Consider the following 12,797-nt stretch of genomic DNA (forward strand, 5'->3'; position numbering starts at 1 on the left):
ACGGAACGAGTGCCGTCGTGGCAAACATGGGTGGCGAGGTCACGGAGCCCTCCATTCATCCCGCAAAGAAACCTACAGGCATCTTTGGGCGGGTTACCGGCCCCATGGTCAAGCCTTCAGAGTTCCTAAAGAAGAATGAGGGACCATTAACCGCCAGTCGAGGAGCACCGATTGTCAACAAGACAAAATTTCTCAAGAGTGCAAAAGATGCTACAAAGTCAAAGGATAATATTCCGAGTAGGTACGATAAACCCGTCATGGGTCTGAAAACCGAAAAAAATTACGTGGTGGCAAATGCTGTGGAGAGTGTTCTCGCCATACCGAGCAAATGCATTCCTCCCCCAGAGAATCGTGCCGTCGACCGCGTCGATTTTGGGAAAGTCCCGGTCTATTTGGAGGAAGTCAAGGAAGAAATTGAAGAGCGTCATGCCCTGGTAGAGAGACTTAAGGCTGCTCAGCGTGAGGCTGAAGAAAGATGGTCTGAACTTTCGGCAGAGGAACTTGAAGGGCTGCGACAAGGACTGCAGCGACGGTGGGACGCACTGAATTCGGAGTACCAATCAAGGGGATTCAGCAAAATTCAAACTCCCTTGCAAAAGGCTCACCACGAGGCTCTAGGGAAAGAACTCAATGCCGTGGAGTTTGCAATGCACAAACTGAGTCGTTCACATGTTTTTGTATACGATGATCAGCGTTGATTCTCCCACCTCCCTCCCTCCCTTTTTTTTTTCCTCCCCCCATTCCTTTTGGTCGGGGAGGGACGGGAGAAGCGCTCGCACGTGTGTAAACCCAGTGGGTGCGAGGAGCAAAGAAAAGAGGAGCAACAAAGCGAGAAAAAGTTAATAGAAAACACCGAATGCTGACTCGTGAATCAGCGGCGTGTGGTCTCATTGATGCGTTCGTCATGTAGAGGCTTGAACCCATCGATGCGTATTTGTTATGTATAAACTCTCGTGAGGGATGCTCTCTTTGAAAAATGTAAACAGAAAAAAAAAACAACGAAAAAAAAACAACTTGACGGTTGTTGTTTGCTGCAATCTTCATCCGTCTTTTTTTTTTTTCAGTGTACCTCTCTACGTCTTTTTCTTTTTTTGCTGCGTCTGTGTATTTGTGAGCTCTTTGGCATTATTGACGGATCTGTATGAAATTTCCAGCAAGTAGGCTTCTGACAGACAAGTCTCCGCGGCGTGCGTATGTGCCGTCGCGCGCTGACAGTTTAGAGAGCGTTGTAGTGAAGGGACTTCATTTTGGGCAACGCAAATTACTCCTCTCGGAGATTGAGTTTCTCTCGGCATACTTGGAGTCACAGAAGAAATCTGCCAAGCCACTGCTCGTGGTGTACGCTGGTGCGGCGAGAGGCACACATCTTCCGTTTCTATTTAAACTCTTTGAAAAGGTGAAATTTGTTCTTATTGACCCCGCCCCTTTTTGTGCGTCGGTGCAGGAGCTCGCCAAAGATGAGAAAGGCCCTATTTTAGAGCTGTTGGAGAGATACTGCACGGATGAGTTGTGCCTTAGGCTATCGCGCTCCTACTGCTCTAATTATGACATTATTCTCATTAGCGATATTCGCTCTGGCGAGCCGGTCAACCAGTCAAGCAAGGAAAATACGGTGATGATTATGCGTGACAACGAAATGCAGCGGAGTTGGTGCTGGTCCCTTAAGGCGAAGGCGGCTCTATTGAAGTTTCATCCACCCTACCCTCGCTGCAAGGACACCGCATCGCGGTATTACGACGCGTCTGACGACACTCCTGACAGTGTTGACTACTTTGACGGAAATCGTCTGTTTGGGGTTTGGGCTCCCAAGTCCTCCTCTGAGGTGCGCCTTTGCGTGGCAGGGCCCTTTATTCCCGGTGCAAAAGTGCCAATGCGAAAGTACGACTGCACTGTGCACGAGGAGCAGTGTTACTTTTACAATACAGAGGATCGCTATGCTCGGGACTGCGAGGCAGAGAAGGAAATTTTGGAACGGTACTTGAAGTTAAATTACGGGACGTTTTCTGGAGGTGTCATTAGTTTGTCAAAAGAAATTAGTAAATTTCTGAACTTCCCACTTTTTGCTCCGCTGGAGCCTTCCTTCACTGAAAACGACGCACGGTGGCTGACTCTCATCTATTCGACGAGGGATCCCAAGTGCGAGGAGTGGTTTGAGCCATTGCGTGGCCTGATGACGCTGGAAGTCGTTCAGAATTTGATCAAGACGTATCGCAATGAAAGTTCTGTTCCGTTGAATGTGACGGTTGGACCCATAACTCTCACAAGGGATTTTTGGAAGGTCATGTGCATTGGAAATCTGGTGGAGGCCTACGGTCTTCCACGCCTTCATTGGCGCTTTTTCTCGCAAATTGTGTCGCGCAAGTCGAAAAGGACATCTTTGTAGCAGTTGTCAGGATATCTAAGAATTTCCCTAGGTGATGCAACAAACCGACAAAAGCTAAAAGAAGGATGGGGAGGGAAAAAGGGAAAAAGAGCGTGTTAACGGAAGTAACGGAGGAGAAACACCTGCTCATGCTTAGGTCTTTGGCGCCCTTAACCGCCACCATTACTGCTGTCGTGTTAATGCCCCTGGAGAATGAGGGGGAAGGAGAGGAAGAGGTATGATTGACTTCTCTCTTTTTTTTTTTTTTTTTTTTTTTGCTTCACACGCTGAAAGTGAATAGTCTGAGGGAAGGAAAGCTTCAAGGGCAAATTAACTTGAAAGGGCAAGAAGAACAATAAAAGCAATCACTAGCAAAAATTATATACATAAGTACATATAAATATATATATATATATATATATTGGGTTGATATAGATCCAGTGAACCATAGCGGGTGATAAATGCGTATTAGGGTGGACATTGAGTTGCAGGAGCCGGAGCTTCAAAGCATTGATCATATTAAGCACGTGTTGAAATCGTTTCCGGAGGGCGTAAATATAGGATTTTCCACGAACAAGGAGGCACTTGCACGATTGGTGAACAATGCGCTAATGAAACGCAACTTTGAGTCCATAATTCCAGAGCTGAAGGATAGACTCTGCCATCCTTCCTTATACGAGGACTGCCTAGATGTTCTTTGTGAAGCTATCTTTGATTCACAGCGCGGGGAAAAAGGGGATCCACTTGATGGGTTCATTAGCTTATTATCACAGCTTCCGGAGAGTAAACAAAATACTGTTAAAAGCGATATTGTTCAACGCGCAATGATTTTTCTCTCGCGACACCGGCGACTTGATTGTAGTAGGGTACCGCTACTGCCCTATGCAGAGGTCCTGGCCGCACTTACCAAGGCAGAGATGCTCAATGTCCGCAGTGTAGTGGTTGCCCTGATGCAGATGATTCGTCTAGATAATACACGAAGTGCCGGTATCACATGTCTGGGGAAAATGGTGGAGGTGGCGCATGAGCTGCTGCTGGAACGATTAGATCAACACACCCTTGAAACCCTGCGCTCCACGGTGGCCTTCGCCCAGCAAGATGACACATTTCTTTATGATGTTGAATATATTATGGAACCCTTTGGATGGAGCCAATCTGAAAAGTTCATTAATTTTGCCGTTCGGCTTTCGGGGGCCCATCACACCTCCGCTATTTTGTCCCTGGCGTATGGAGGCGGCGCGAATTCTCGGGAGGCGGTAGTGACATCATCTGTGGACGGAACGATTGGGACGTGGGATCAATCCGGGGTTCTCACTGAGAACCTCGTCCTTTCACGTCATTATGCCTCCTCGATGGACTTTGCGAACTCTGGACGGATTCTTATTGTGGGCACGGTGGGAAGACACGCTTCTGTGGCGCCCGCAATTGTTCTGTATTCGACGGACCCTACGTACAATGAAGAATCCAATTGGCAGGAAAGTGGTGGCGCAGAGCCGCGGGGAGCCCGTTTCATTACCACGGTTCGAAGTTTAAGAGGTACAGGTACCCTGAGGTACTGCTGTGGCGTTACTACTTCCTCGGCCAATTCCGTACTACTGTACGATGGAACCCAAATGATACAAGAATATAATGATCACAATGACATTGTATCTGCTATGCATGTTATTCCAGACAGGGAACACATTCTTGTTAGTGGATCACGGGACTGTTCAGTAATGATATATGATCTCCGCATGGCTCAAAATACCACGACGCCTTCTGCGTATCGCCACTATAGCACTGTCACATCTATTGGGAGTTGCGGCGACTATCTCTTTACCAGCGGTCTGGACCGGCGCGTGGTGGTGCATGATTTTCGCATGATGGGTCAAGGCGTGGCCACAAGGGAGCTGGATAGCGCCGTTCTAAGTCTTTCTGTAAACCCAAACATGGTATGTGCTGCCTCAACAATGACAGGCATTCACCTCATCAACTTTGCCAACAATGCAATGCCAACTTGCAGGGCAGATGGAGGGCGCATGAGCCCACGTTATAATGCCATTGCTTGGAATGCTCAAGGTAATGTCTTGTATGCTGGTGGCGACAGCAATACCCTGGATTTGTTTACTCGAAGTTATCCTGATACTGAGGCATACATAGCCTGAGTGAGTGAGTAATAAATTTATCCCCGCATATATATATATATATATATGCGTGTGTGGATATGTGAGTTGGAAGAAGCCAATGAATGGAGATTTTTTTTTTCTCCTTTTTCCCTATATTTTTTTCCTCTTTCTTTATCATGGTTATCATTCCGTCTCTTTTATGGATGCAGGGAGAGAGGGGGCTCTAAAGGTGGATGCGTCTTTTTCTTCCAGTATATGCCGACCACTTGGTTGATAGAAGCGTGAGTGCAAAGATTATTAACAAGAGCAAGTTGCAACAATGAACCTAAGAAAAGCAAAAAGGAGAATAAAAAAACAAAAAAAAAAAAGGAAAAAAAAAAAGAGGAAGAGGAAAAACAAGGAAAAAAAAAAAGAGAGAGAGAGAGAGAGACGTGTTTATTAGGGGAGTGCGATGCAAGCGCAGCTCCCTCCCTTTGAATATGACCCTGCTTAAAATTTTGTTTCTTTTGTGGTGTTATTTTCCCTGACTTTTTTTTGTGTCCGCCTCTTGGCTTTCTCCGTTTTTTTTTTGTTGTTGTTGTTTTTGTTTTTTTTTTTGGTGTGCGGTTGCCGTGTCGACGCCGCAGAACGTCTGTGGTTTGTTATTTTTCAAGCTCTTTTTTTTGTTTAGTTTTTTGTTTTTTATTTGGGGAGGGGGGGGGGGTTGCCAGGAGTTAACTAAAGCCAGTGCTTAGAGTGCACCGCCAAAGGGGGGAAAATGGATGACGGGACGAGAATTCCGGAGGATGTCGAGGTATTCCTTCGCGCTGCACGGGCGAGGGATACCTTCAAATGCGCCGAACTTCTAAAAGAAACTCCTAGTCTTATCAACTCCGTAGAGGCAGGCGGATTTTCGGCGCTTCACTTTGCCGCATTTAATGGCGATCTCGAGATGATTCGCATTTTGCTTGAGTTCAAGCCAAACCTGGAACTGAGGAACTATGATAACAATACCCCGTTAATTATGGCCGCGAAGGGCCATCAGAATTCTGCCATCAAACTGTTGGTGGATGCAGGCGCTGAGGTGAACCTCAGAACGCCTACGGGCGGAACGGCAGCACACTTTGCGGCTTCAATGGGTTATGTGGACACTGTTCGCTGTTTGGTGGAGCTTGGTGCGGATGTTATGCATGAGAACAGCGAAACGGGAACACTGCTCCATTGGGCCGCTCACTCTGGAGATATTAACTGCATTGGAGAAATGATTTATGGATTCAAGATTCCGATTAACGTAAAGGACGCCCATGGTGGAACGGCGCTTTTTACTGCTTTATTCATGAAGAAGTTTGAGGCGGTGGAATTTCTCCTTGAACACGGTGCGGATCCGCGGGTGATGATTGAGGGGGACAAATCCACACCGCTTCATATCGCTGTGGAACACGCGAATACGGAATGCGTGAAGCTTCTTTTGGTTTTTGGTGCCGATCCTCACGTGGCGAATACAAGTGGCGAGACGCCCACCTCCCTTGCAGAGAAGGCTAAGAATAATAGCGCGCTCCGGGAGCTGATGAAGCCCATGCTCAGTGAGGAAAAGCGAAAAGAGGAGGCCGCACGCTTTAAGGCTCAAGGAAATAAAGTCTTTGAGGGAGGTGAGAACGTAAAAGCTGCCAAGTTTTATACCCTAGCCATTCACCTCGACAGTACGAATCATGTTTTCTTCAGCAACCGGGCGGCAGCCTATTTTAACCAGCGCTACTACAACGGAGCGTACTGGGACTCGCTTCGCTGCATCTCATTGGCCCCCGACTGGCCAAAGGGATATTTCCGAAAGGCCGCGACGGAGCTCGCCATGAAGAAGGCGGATGAGGCGCTACAAACGTGCGAGCGGGGTCTGCGCCTGGATCCCAAAAACAAAGATCTTTTGACAACAAAGGAAGAGGCCCGTCGACAGAGAAACAAATGATTTTTTGGTGCGATTGTTTAATATTTTTTGTTGGTTTGTTTGTTTTCTTCTTAGCGGATTGGCCTTATGCTTCTGGAGCTGTTAGGTACCACGTAACTCATTTTTGTTTTGTTATTTTTGCTTCTCTATGCGCCCTCCCGCACGGCGTCCAAACTTGGACGGCAGAATTTTTTTTAAAAAGGAATAAAGTTGTGAACTAAATGCGCGGGAAGAAGAAGCACACGCAGACAATAAAAGAAGCTAAAAGAAAAAAGTGGGTTACTCATGGCTGTTCTGGCCGTATCGCCCCGTCCCCCGTTTATTGGCACGTTGCTTTTATCGGTCTCTCTGTCTGTCTCTTGGCAGCTGAATGTGCGCTCTTTTCTGCTTTATTTTTTTTTTTTTTTTTTTTACGGCCTTTATATTGGGGGAATGTTTTGTGAAGTAACGTGAAGATAGGGGCAGGACACGATTGTTTTTTTTTTCTTTTTTTTTTCTTACTAGGGTGGGCAATATATATATATATATATATATATATATATAGAGAGAGAGAGAGAGAGAGAGTGAGTGAGTGAGTGTGTGTGTGTGTGTGTGTGAATGGAAGTGAGAAGGACTGAATAGGAAGTGAAGGGAATGAGTCAGAAACGTGGCAACGCCATGGAGGTGGCGATCATATGTTTGGAGTCGGCGGATATGCGGGATAAGGTTTTGAAGGGGGTTGGTGCTTTAGCAAAACTTGGCTTTTGTTTGATGCATGACAAATCGCTTCTTGACTTTGCCGATGCCACATCGGAAGTGCGGTCCCTCATGCGCATATTGGCTTGGCTTTCTAACATTCAGACCATCTATAGTTTGCTCAACAAGGAGCAGTGTGGCGTGCGCGACTTAATTTTTCTTGTGCGTGTGGTTGGTGAGGGTGTCTTCAAAGCGGCTGACAATGTGGCGTTCCTTGGGAGGAAAGTCCATGAGAACACACCATTTTTCCAGAGATTCAGTTATGCCTCCTGTTTGGGCCTCTTTTGGGCCCACCTTGCAGCCGTCGCGCTCGCTCTTTTTGACATTCGATATGATCGTCTGTTTAGCAGCCGCAGAAAACAATTTATTAACCTCTTTTTGTGCACGTGTGATCTCCTCACTGCGGCCGCTGGTGCTGCTGTTTTTGGATTCGAATTGAATTTCATTTGGTTTTCCCTGCTGACTCTGATAAGCTCCTTTCTTGGGTGTGTGGATGGTGTGCGGTCTGCCGCTATTGTTGCCAGACGGCGTGGTGCGAGCAGAAGTAGAGATTGAAATTGTTTCTGCTGGTACAGAGACTCTTTGCTTGTTTCTTTTTGATGTTATCATAGGCCTGCTCAATCGTTTTTTTCTTTTCTGCACTTGTTTTTCCCTTTCTGTATACTATTTCTTTTTCTCTTATTATTATTATTATTATTACGTGAGCAGTCTGGAGTTATTCCCCCCCCCCCCCCCCCCCTTTTTTTTTTTTTTTTTGCTTCTTTCTGCCTGCGTGTGTCCGCCTCCGTCGTGTTTGCCCGGCGGGGTGATGTCTGCGCGGAAACACTGTTTTTTTTGTTTTTTTTTCTCTGTCCCTCCCCCTGCAGCCTTGTTTTTAGTACTCAAACACAGTCAGGCAGGAGGAGGAGGGGGGGCGGATGTCAACGATTTGTCAGGCCGTCGACGGCTCTACTTTGCAGGAGAAGTGCCGCATAGACTTGCTGGACACTGTGGCGCAGCTGACACGTCACTGCGAGACACTGCCAAAGAAAGGCGTGACAGTAGCGGCGTCGAATCTTCCGTCGTGCACGTTTGCAAAAACCGTCTCGCACTCTGTGAAGAAACACCACAGCCAAGACGAGTCCGCGGTGCAGAAGTACATTGCCGAGAAGGAAGGGACACGGGAGCGCACACTGCAGGCCTCCTGCCAAACGTACTTTAAAAAGCACAACCCGAAGTTTGAAGGGGCGCTCCCTCGCACGGAGCCCTTTCGAAATACACGCAATCGCAATGAGTTGACAGGACGAGAGCGAGACTTTGTGCATCGCTACGCGGAAGCCGCGGCTAAAAAGTCTCTTGAGCGGAAGGTTAACGATGACGTGACGACGCAATGTGCAACGGAGGCATACCAAAAGGCGTTCCGCGCGTACACGGGACGGGATCCCAATAAAAAGGAACTCGAGGAAGTCGAAAGAATGTGGTTTGCCGTTTCGGAAGACGGTACAGTTGGCGTTATTCAAAAACCCCACTTTTACGGCCCTCATTCGCATGTGTCTATCTGCAATCGACGCCATGTACGTTGTCCCAACCAGGTTTACAATGCAGAGCTGCCACCTGTGCGTGGGGCGCGTACCCGTTTTCCCGGCCCCATTCCTGTATGGTCCTCGACACAGAACACACATACATTGGTTTCCGCTGACACGTACGTCCCGGGTCTACACAACGTCAGCAAATTTGGATCGGCATGATTGTAGAGGAATCTTTTTATTGTTCCCATATGTTTATTGCTTGTTTGTTCTTTTTTCTCCCTTGCCCTCTTTTTTTGGGGGGGACCCAAATGTACATTGCGAAATGGGGCTCTTCTAATTTTCTATGCCAATTTTGTTTGTTGCTGTTGTAGTTCTTGGAGAGAGCCCACGATGTTTTGCATGTCATCCAGTTGCTTGCTACCAGAGGGATTCTTTGTTGTCAAATTTCCTTTTTTTTTTTTTTTTCTCACGGCCACGTCGTCCAACTACGACAAATGAATACGGCGTCAAGGAAGGCGAGTGGGAGGTGTTGGCGCTTCAAGAATGGTGGAGAGGACGGCAGATCAGCGGATACGCACCACGGAGTGGGAAGACATCCAATACAGGCACGGCAACCGGGTCGGGAATTACGCCACCAATGAGCTTGAGATAATTGCGCAGAAAATTGCGGACGAAAACGTCAACGCATGTCTTAAAGTGTATGATCCCAACGAAGAACGTGTGCGGGATAAAATGGAGCGTGGCGGGTATGAAAAGGAGCTGCAACTGGGCGAGTCCAATACAGGCGGTGACACGGCAGACAATGTGATGGATGACGACGACGAAGACGAGGTCCTTTTGGCATTCCGCAGGAAACGCATGGCAGAGCTGCGGCAACAACAGGAGTCGCAACGGTTTGGTGTCCTCCGTCACATATCTGGTTCAGATTACATGTCTGAGGTGACGGAATCCTCTGCGGCAAATTGGGTCATTGCTCTGCTAGTGAAACCGGGGAATAGTGACAGTGAGAAGCTGCTTTCTGTCATGCGTGTGGTGGCGCAGCGTAACCGTGAGGTGAAGTTTCTCTCAATGATCTCAACAGAGGCAATAAAAAACTTTCCTGATCGGCACCTTCCCTGCGTTCTGTTTTACAAGGAGAAAAAACTGCAGCAACAACTGACGGAGCTGACGCCATGGAAGTCGAAGGATAAACAAATCTCTTTGAACTCTGTGGAGCGCGTCCTGCACCGCTACGGTGTGATCAGGAATGAGGAGTTTGAGGCAGAGGAAGAGGAAGATTGAATAATATCCGCATCAAACGTCACGAATTTCCCTTTTTTTTCTTTTTTTTCTGTCTGTGAGGTGTGGCGGCCATTCGGTTGCCCACATCACTGTGCTTGGTGTACTCGGTCTCCGTCGTCGCCCCTGTTGCTATGGCTGCCACAATGAATCCTATTGCTGTGACTTGCACTTCATTGCCCGGCTCTCTCTTTTTTTTTTTTTTTTTTTTTTTTTTTGCATTTGATTTTGCTTTTTATTTCCGCTTTCCAACATTCCTGTGTAGTAACCATGTCCGTTGATGGTCTCATCCTCTCGGACTTACGCCGAGTTCTATCAGAGGCGAGGCCCAGTCCTTTTTTTTTTCTTGTGTGTGGGCCATCAGGATCAGGCAAAACATTTGTTCTCCACGCCGTTCGCCAAGGTGCTGGCGCCTACGGGATGAGTGTTAGCCATGGCGTACCTTTAATGGATGATGGAATGGAACCTGAAAAGACAGAGTGGAACGATTCAAAGGCGCGAATTTTTTATGTGGATTACAACGCATTGCGCTCCAATGACAGTCGTGCCTCGTCGATATCCGAAAAGTACCCGGCAGGCACCGTTGTGCTGCTGGATGATATTGAAGCCGTTGACTATCTTCTTCGTTTAAACGCGTCCCTGCACCGCCTTGAGGACATGGTGTGTCGACTGCTCCGCTCGCCACGTTGTGCACTGGTGACTTCAGCAACTGACGTGCTCCATGTGCCTCGGTGGCTTTTGGCGATGTGGACTCCTTTCACGTACAAAATGCATGAGCTCACCTCGAGTGCCGCCCGTCGCCTCATTCGTTCCTTCCCTGATGCCGAGGATCTTTTGGCGTTTGTTTCGGGAGAAAACGGTGAAGAGTTGGTCTCATACTTGAGGACACGGAGGGCTCTTACGTTGATGTTATGCCATGCACTATGTGAGAAAAACAAGTCGTGGGTTCCCACTTCTCACACTGCACTGCACTTCCTTGGTCATGCCTCTATCGCACCACAATTGCCGTCGTCCTCTCGGGGAAAGCTCTTTGGGCTTGGTCCTGCGCTGGAGCGAGTTGAAACACTCGTGCGACTTTTTATGGAGCGGGAAAATCTTGCGGGTCGTAAATTGCTTGCCACCGTTGCACCCACCACCGGAATTCTCCTTCATGGACCTTCGGGCAGCGGCAAGACGGCAATAGCGAGCAGAGTTTCTGCATCCTACCCTGGCAAATGTTTCTTAGTTAGCTGTGCCGCTCTGTTCTCCAAGTACCTTGGCGAAAGTGAAGAACGTCTGCGGGAAGCGTTTCGAAAGGCACGTTTGTGTGCGCCATCTGTGCTGGTGCTTGACGACGTCGATGTTATTGGAACTTCACGCGGTGCCTTTTTGAATGGTGGCACGGGCGATGGCCTTAACGTGACAAAACGGATGTTAGCGGCGCTTCTCTGTGAATTAGATGGCCTTATTGATAATAAACGTGTCCTTGTGATTGCCACAACCAATGTTCCTGGGACGCTTGACGTCGCCCTCTTGCGACAGGGACGTTTTGAGACGGTTGTTTACGTGCCACCGCTTAGTTTTGAGGCTGCAGAGGAAATGGCACTGGAGTTCTTTGGTGCCTTTGACGGCGCGGCGATGAAAGCGCGGGAAGAGTTGAGCCGGCTTGTGGCAGGCCGCGCGGAGGGGTGCGCTGCAGCCTCGTTGAAGGCGTTTCTTCGAGAGGTGTTTGAGCAGCAGCAACAACATCAGGAGATGGAGGTCAACAAAACGACGAGAGTGGAGGCTGGCGAGAGGGAAACGGCTCTCTTTTTGCCCAGCGAGGCGCTGGTACGTGCCACGCTTGCGAAAACTACTGTGCTGCAGCGTGTAAATTACGAATATAGTTTTCTTTAATAAACGGAGCCTTATTTGATTGCTTTTTGGTGCTTTTGGGCCCTTTGTGTGCTTCTATTTGAGCGTTGCTCTTGCTGCTCTCTCACAAACAAAAACACAGACGTATTACCCTTTTTTCTTCTCTTTTTTGTCTTTCTCCTCTGTGTGTGTGTGTGTGTGTGTCTGCCAGTGGTTAGTGGCTTGGTTCATGGAATATAAGTCAACTTTTGAGCTTCGACAGCAGGTTTTGGACCTCCCAACTCACTTGACCTCAAGGGCGAGGACGGGGAAAAAGAATAGCAGCTCCAACCCCCCATGTTTGCCGCATCCTTTAAATGCGAACAACAACGGAGCAGTAATGGATTCTGATCCGGATGACCCCACTGCCCTTGTCCGTGAGCTGCCGGCGCTGGACAAACTTAACGCTCTCAGTGCGTCGTTGAAAAATGAGGAAGAGGTCCAGAACTACGTGGAGGCAAGAAATCTTTCTCTGGAGGATACTGCAAAATACATCATGGCAAACGGAAGTACTGGTCAGAAAATGTCGTTGTTCCAGCGTCTGAAAGAAACGCTGGTGGGTTTAGACATGTCTAGCATCTCGCAGGTATTGATGATTGCCGTGGACAGCATGTGGGTGCAGGAACCAGAATTACAGTGCTTCGCCCCGGGTGCCTTAATTGAGGTGTTGCCGTTGCTGAACAATACCGTGACACGAGATCTGTTGATGGTGACAAGTACAATGTTAAGCGTCAAAACGGCGGAGGTCCGCATAGCATGGAATAAATTATTTTCGGCCTTTATTGATTATCTGAATAACAAACAGCTTGACAACGATGTGGTGCCCCTTGCTCTTAAAAAAACCGAACATGTTGAGCCACAGGATCAGCGCGAGCTTAGTTGTGATCTCATTGGTGCTGTCTGCCGCTATCTCCCTCATGATATTGTAGAGCGAAAACTTATGAACAAAGTGCTGGCGTTATGTCAGGACACTAACGTGGGAGTGCGGCAACACATGTGTCAACAACTAGGCATTG

General features: G+C 48.1%; 9 protein-coding genes across 9 annotated transcripts, besides 16 other annotated features; all 9 read left to right on the forward strand.

Annotated features, from left to right (window-relative positions):
• Positions 1-698, forward strand: Tc00.1047053509877.10 (hypothetical protein, conserved; the record flags this gene model as incomplete). The annotated part of the gene is made up of 1 exon (XM_802245.1): positions 1-698. A coding segment is annotated over one exon (698 nt), but the record flags the coding sequence as incomplete, so codon positions are not given.
• Positions 1-6,920: a sequence feature (heterozygous, non-Esmeraldo-like haplotype).
• Positions 1,142-2,383, forward strand: Tc00.1047053509877.20 (hypothetical protein, conserved; the record flags this gene model as incomplete). The annotated part of the gene is made up of 1 exon (XM_802246.1): positions 1,142-2,383. One exon carries the CDS (start codon positions 1,142-1,144, stop codon positions 2,381-2,383), a length of 1,242 nt encoding a protein of 413 aa, XP_807339.1.
• Positions 2,617-2,639: a microsatellite.
• Positions 2,742-2,784: a microsatellite.
• Tc00.1047053509877.30 (guanine nucleotide-binding protein beta subunit-like protein, putative) lies at positions 2,824-4,506 on the forward strand (the record flags this gene model as incomplete). Its single annotated transcript, XM_802247.1, has 1 exon — positions 2,824-4,506. One exon carries the CDS (start codon positions 2,824-2,826, stop codon positions 4,504-4,506), a length of 1,683 nt encoding a protein of 560 aa, XP_807340.1.
• Positions 4,534-4,553: a microsatellite.
• Positions 4,795-4,879: a sequence feature (A-rich).
• Positions 5,030-5,065: a microsatellite.
• Tc00.1047053509877.40 (hypothetical protein, conserved) lies at positions 5,225-6,409 on the forward strand (the record flags this gene model as incomplete). The annotated part of the gene is made up of 1 exon (XM_802248.1): positions 5,225-6,409. One exon carries the CDS (start codon positions 5,225-5,227, stop codon positions 6,407-6,409), a length of 1,185 nt encoding a protein of 394 aa, XP_807341.1.
• Positions 6,777-6,800: a microsatellite.
• Positions 6,901-6,931: a microsatellite.
• Positions 6,921-7,468: a sequence feature (areas merged during assembly that could not be assigned to a particular haplotype. This can correspond to areas where the two haplotypes were merged or to regions with more than two copies in the genome that were merged during assembly.).
• Positions 6,932-6,964: a microsatellite.
• On the forward strand, positions 7,022-7,678 carry Tc00.1047053509877.50 (glycosomal membrane protein, putative; the record flags this gene model as incomplete). Its single annotated transcript, XM_802249.1, has 1 exon — positions 7,022-7,678. The coding sequence occupies one exon, from the start codon at positions 7,022-7,024 to the stop codon at positions 7,676-7,678; it is 657 nt and encodes a 218-aa protein (XP_807342.1).
• Positions 7,469-7,697: a sequence feature (heterozygous, Esmeraldo-like haplotype).
• Positions 7,698-8,460: a sequence feature (haploid, non-Esmeraldo-like haplotype).
• Positions 7,802-7,822: a microsatellite.
• Tc00.1047053509877.60 (hypothetical protein, conserved) lies at positions 8,041-8,850 on the forward strand (the record flags this gene model as incomplete). Its single annotated transcript, XM_802250.1, has 1 exon — positions 8,041-8,850. One exon carries the CDS (start codon positions 8,041-8,043, stop codon positions 8,848-8,850), a length of 810 nt encoding a protein of 269 aa, XP_807343.1.
• Positions 8,461-12,797: a sequence feature (heterozygous, non-Esmeraldo-like haplotype).
• Positions 9,175-9,912, forward strand: Tc00.1047053509877.70 (hypothetical protein, conserved; the record flags this gene model as incomplete). The annotated part of the gene is made up of 1 exon (XM_802251.1): positions 9,175-9,912. One exon carries the CDS (start codon positions 9,175-9,177, stop codon positions 9,910-9,912), a length of 738 nt encoding a protein of 245 aa, XP_807344.1.
• Positions 10,101-10,127: a microsatellite.
• Tc00.1047053509877.80 (ATPase domain protein, putative) lies at positions 10,180-11,784 on the forward strand (the record flags this gene model as incomplete). Its single annotated transcript, XM_802252.1, has 1 exon — positions 10,180-11,784. One exon carries the CDS (start codon positions 10,180-10,182, stop codon positions 11,782-11,784), a length of 1,605 nt encoding a protein of 534 aa, XP_807345.1.
• Positions 11,926-11,946: a microsatellite.
• On the forward strand, positions 11,972-12,797 carry Tc00.1047053509877.89 (hypothetical protein, conserved; the record flags this gene model as incomplete). The annotated part of the gene is made up of 1 exon (XM_802253.1): positions 11,972-12,797. A coding segment is annotated over one exon (826 nt), but the record flags the coding sequence as incomplete, so codon positions are not given.

The sequence above is a fragment of the Trypanosoma cruzi genome, genomic scaffold (assembly GCF_000209065.1).
Source record: "Trypanosoma cruzi strain CL Brener 1047053516499 genomic scaffold, whole genome shotgun sequence".
Taxonomy (NCBI): Eukaryota; Euglenozoa; class Kinetoplastea; order Trypanosomatida; family Trypanosomatidae; genus Trypanosoma; species Trypanosoma cruzi.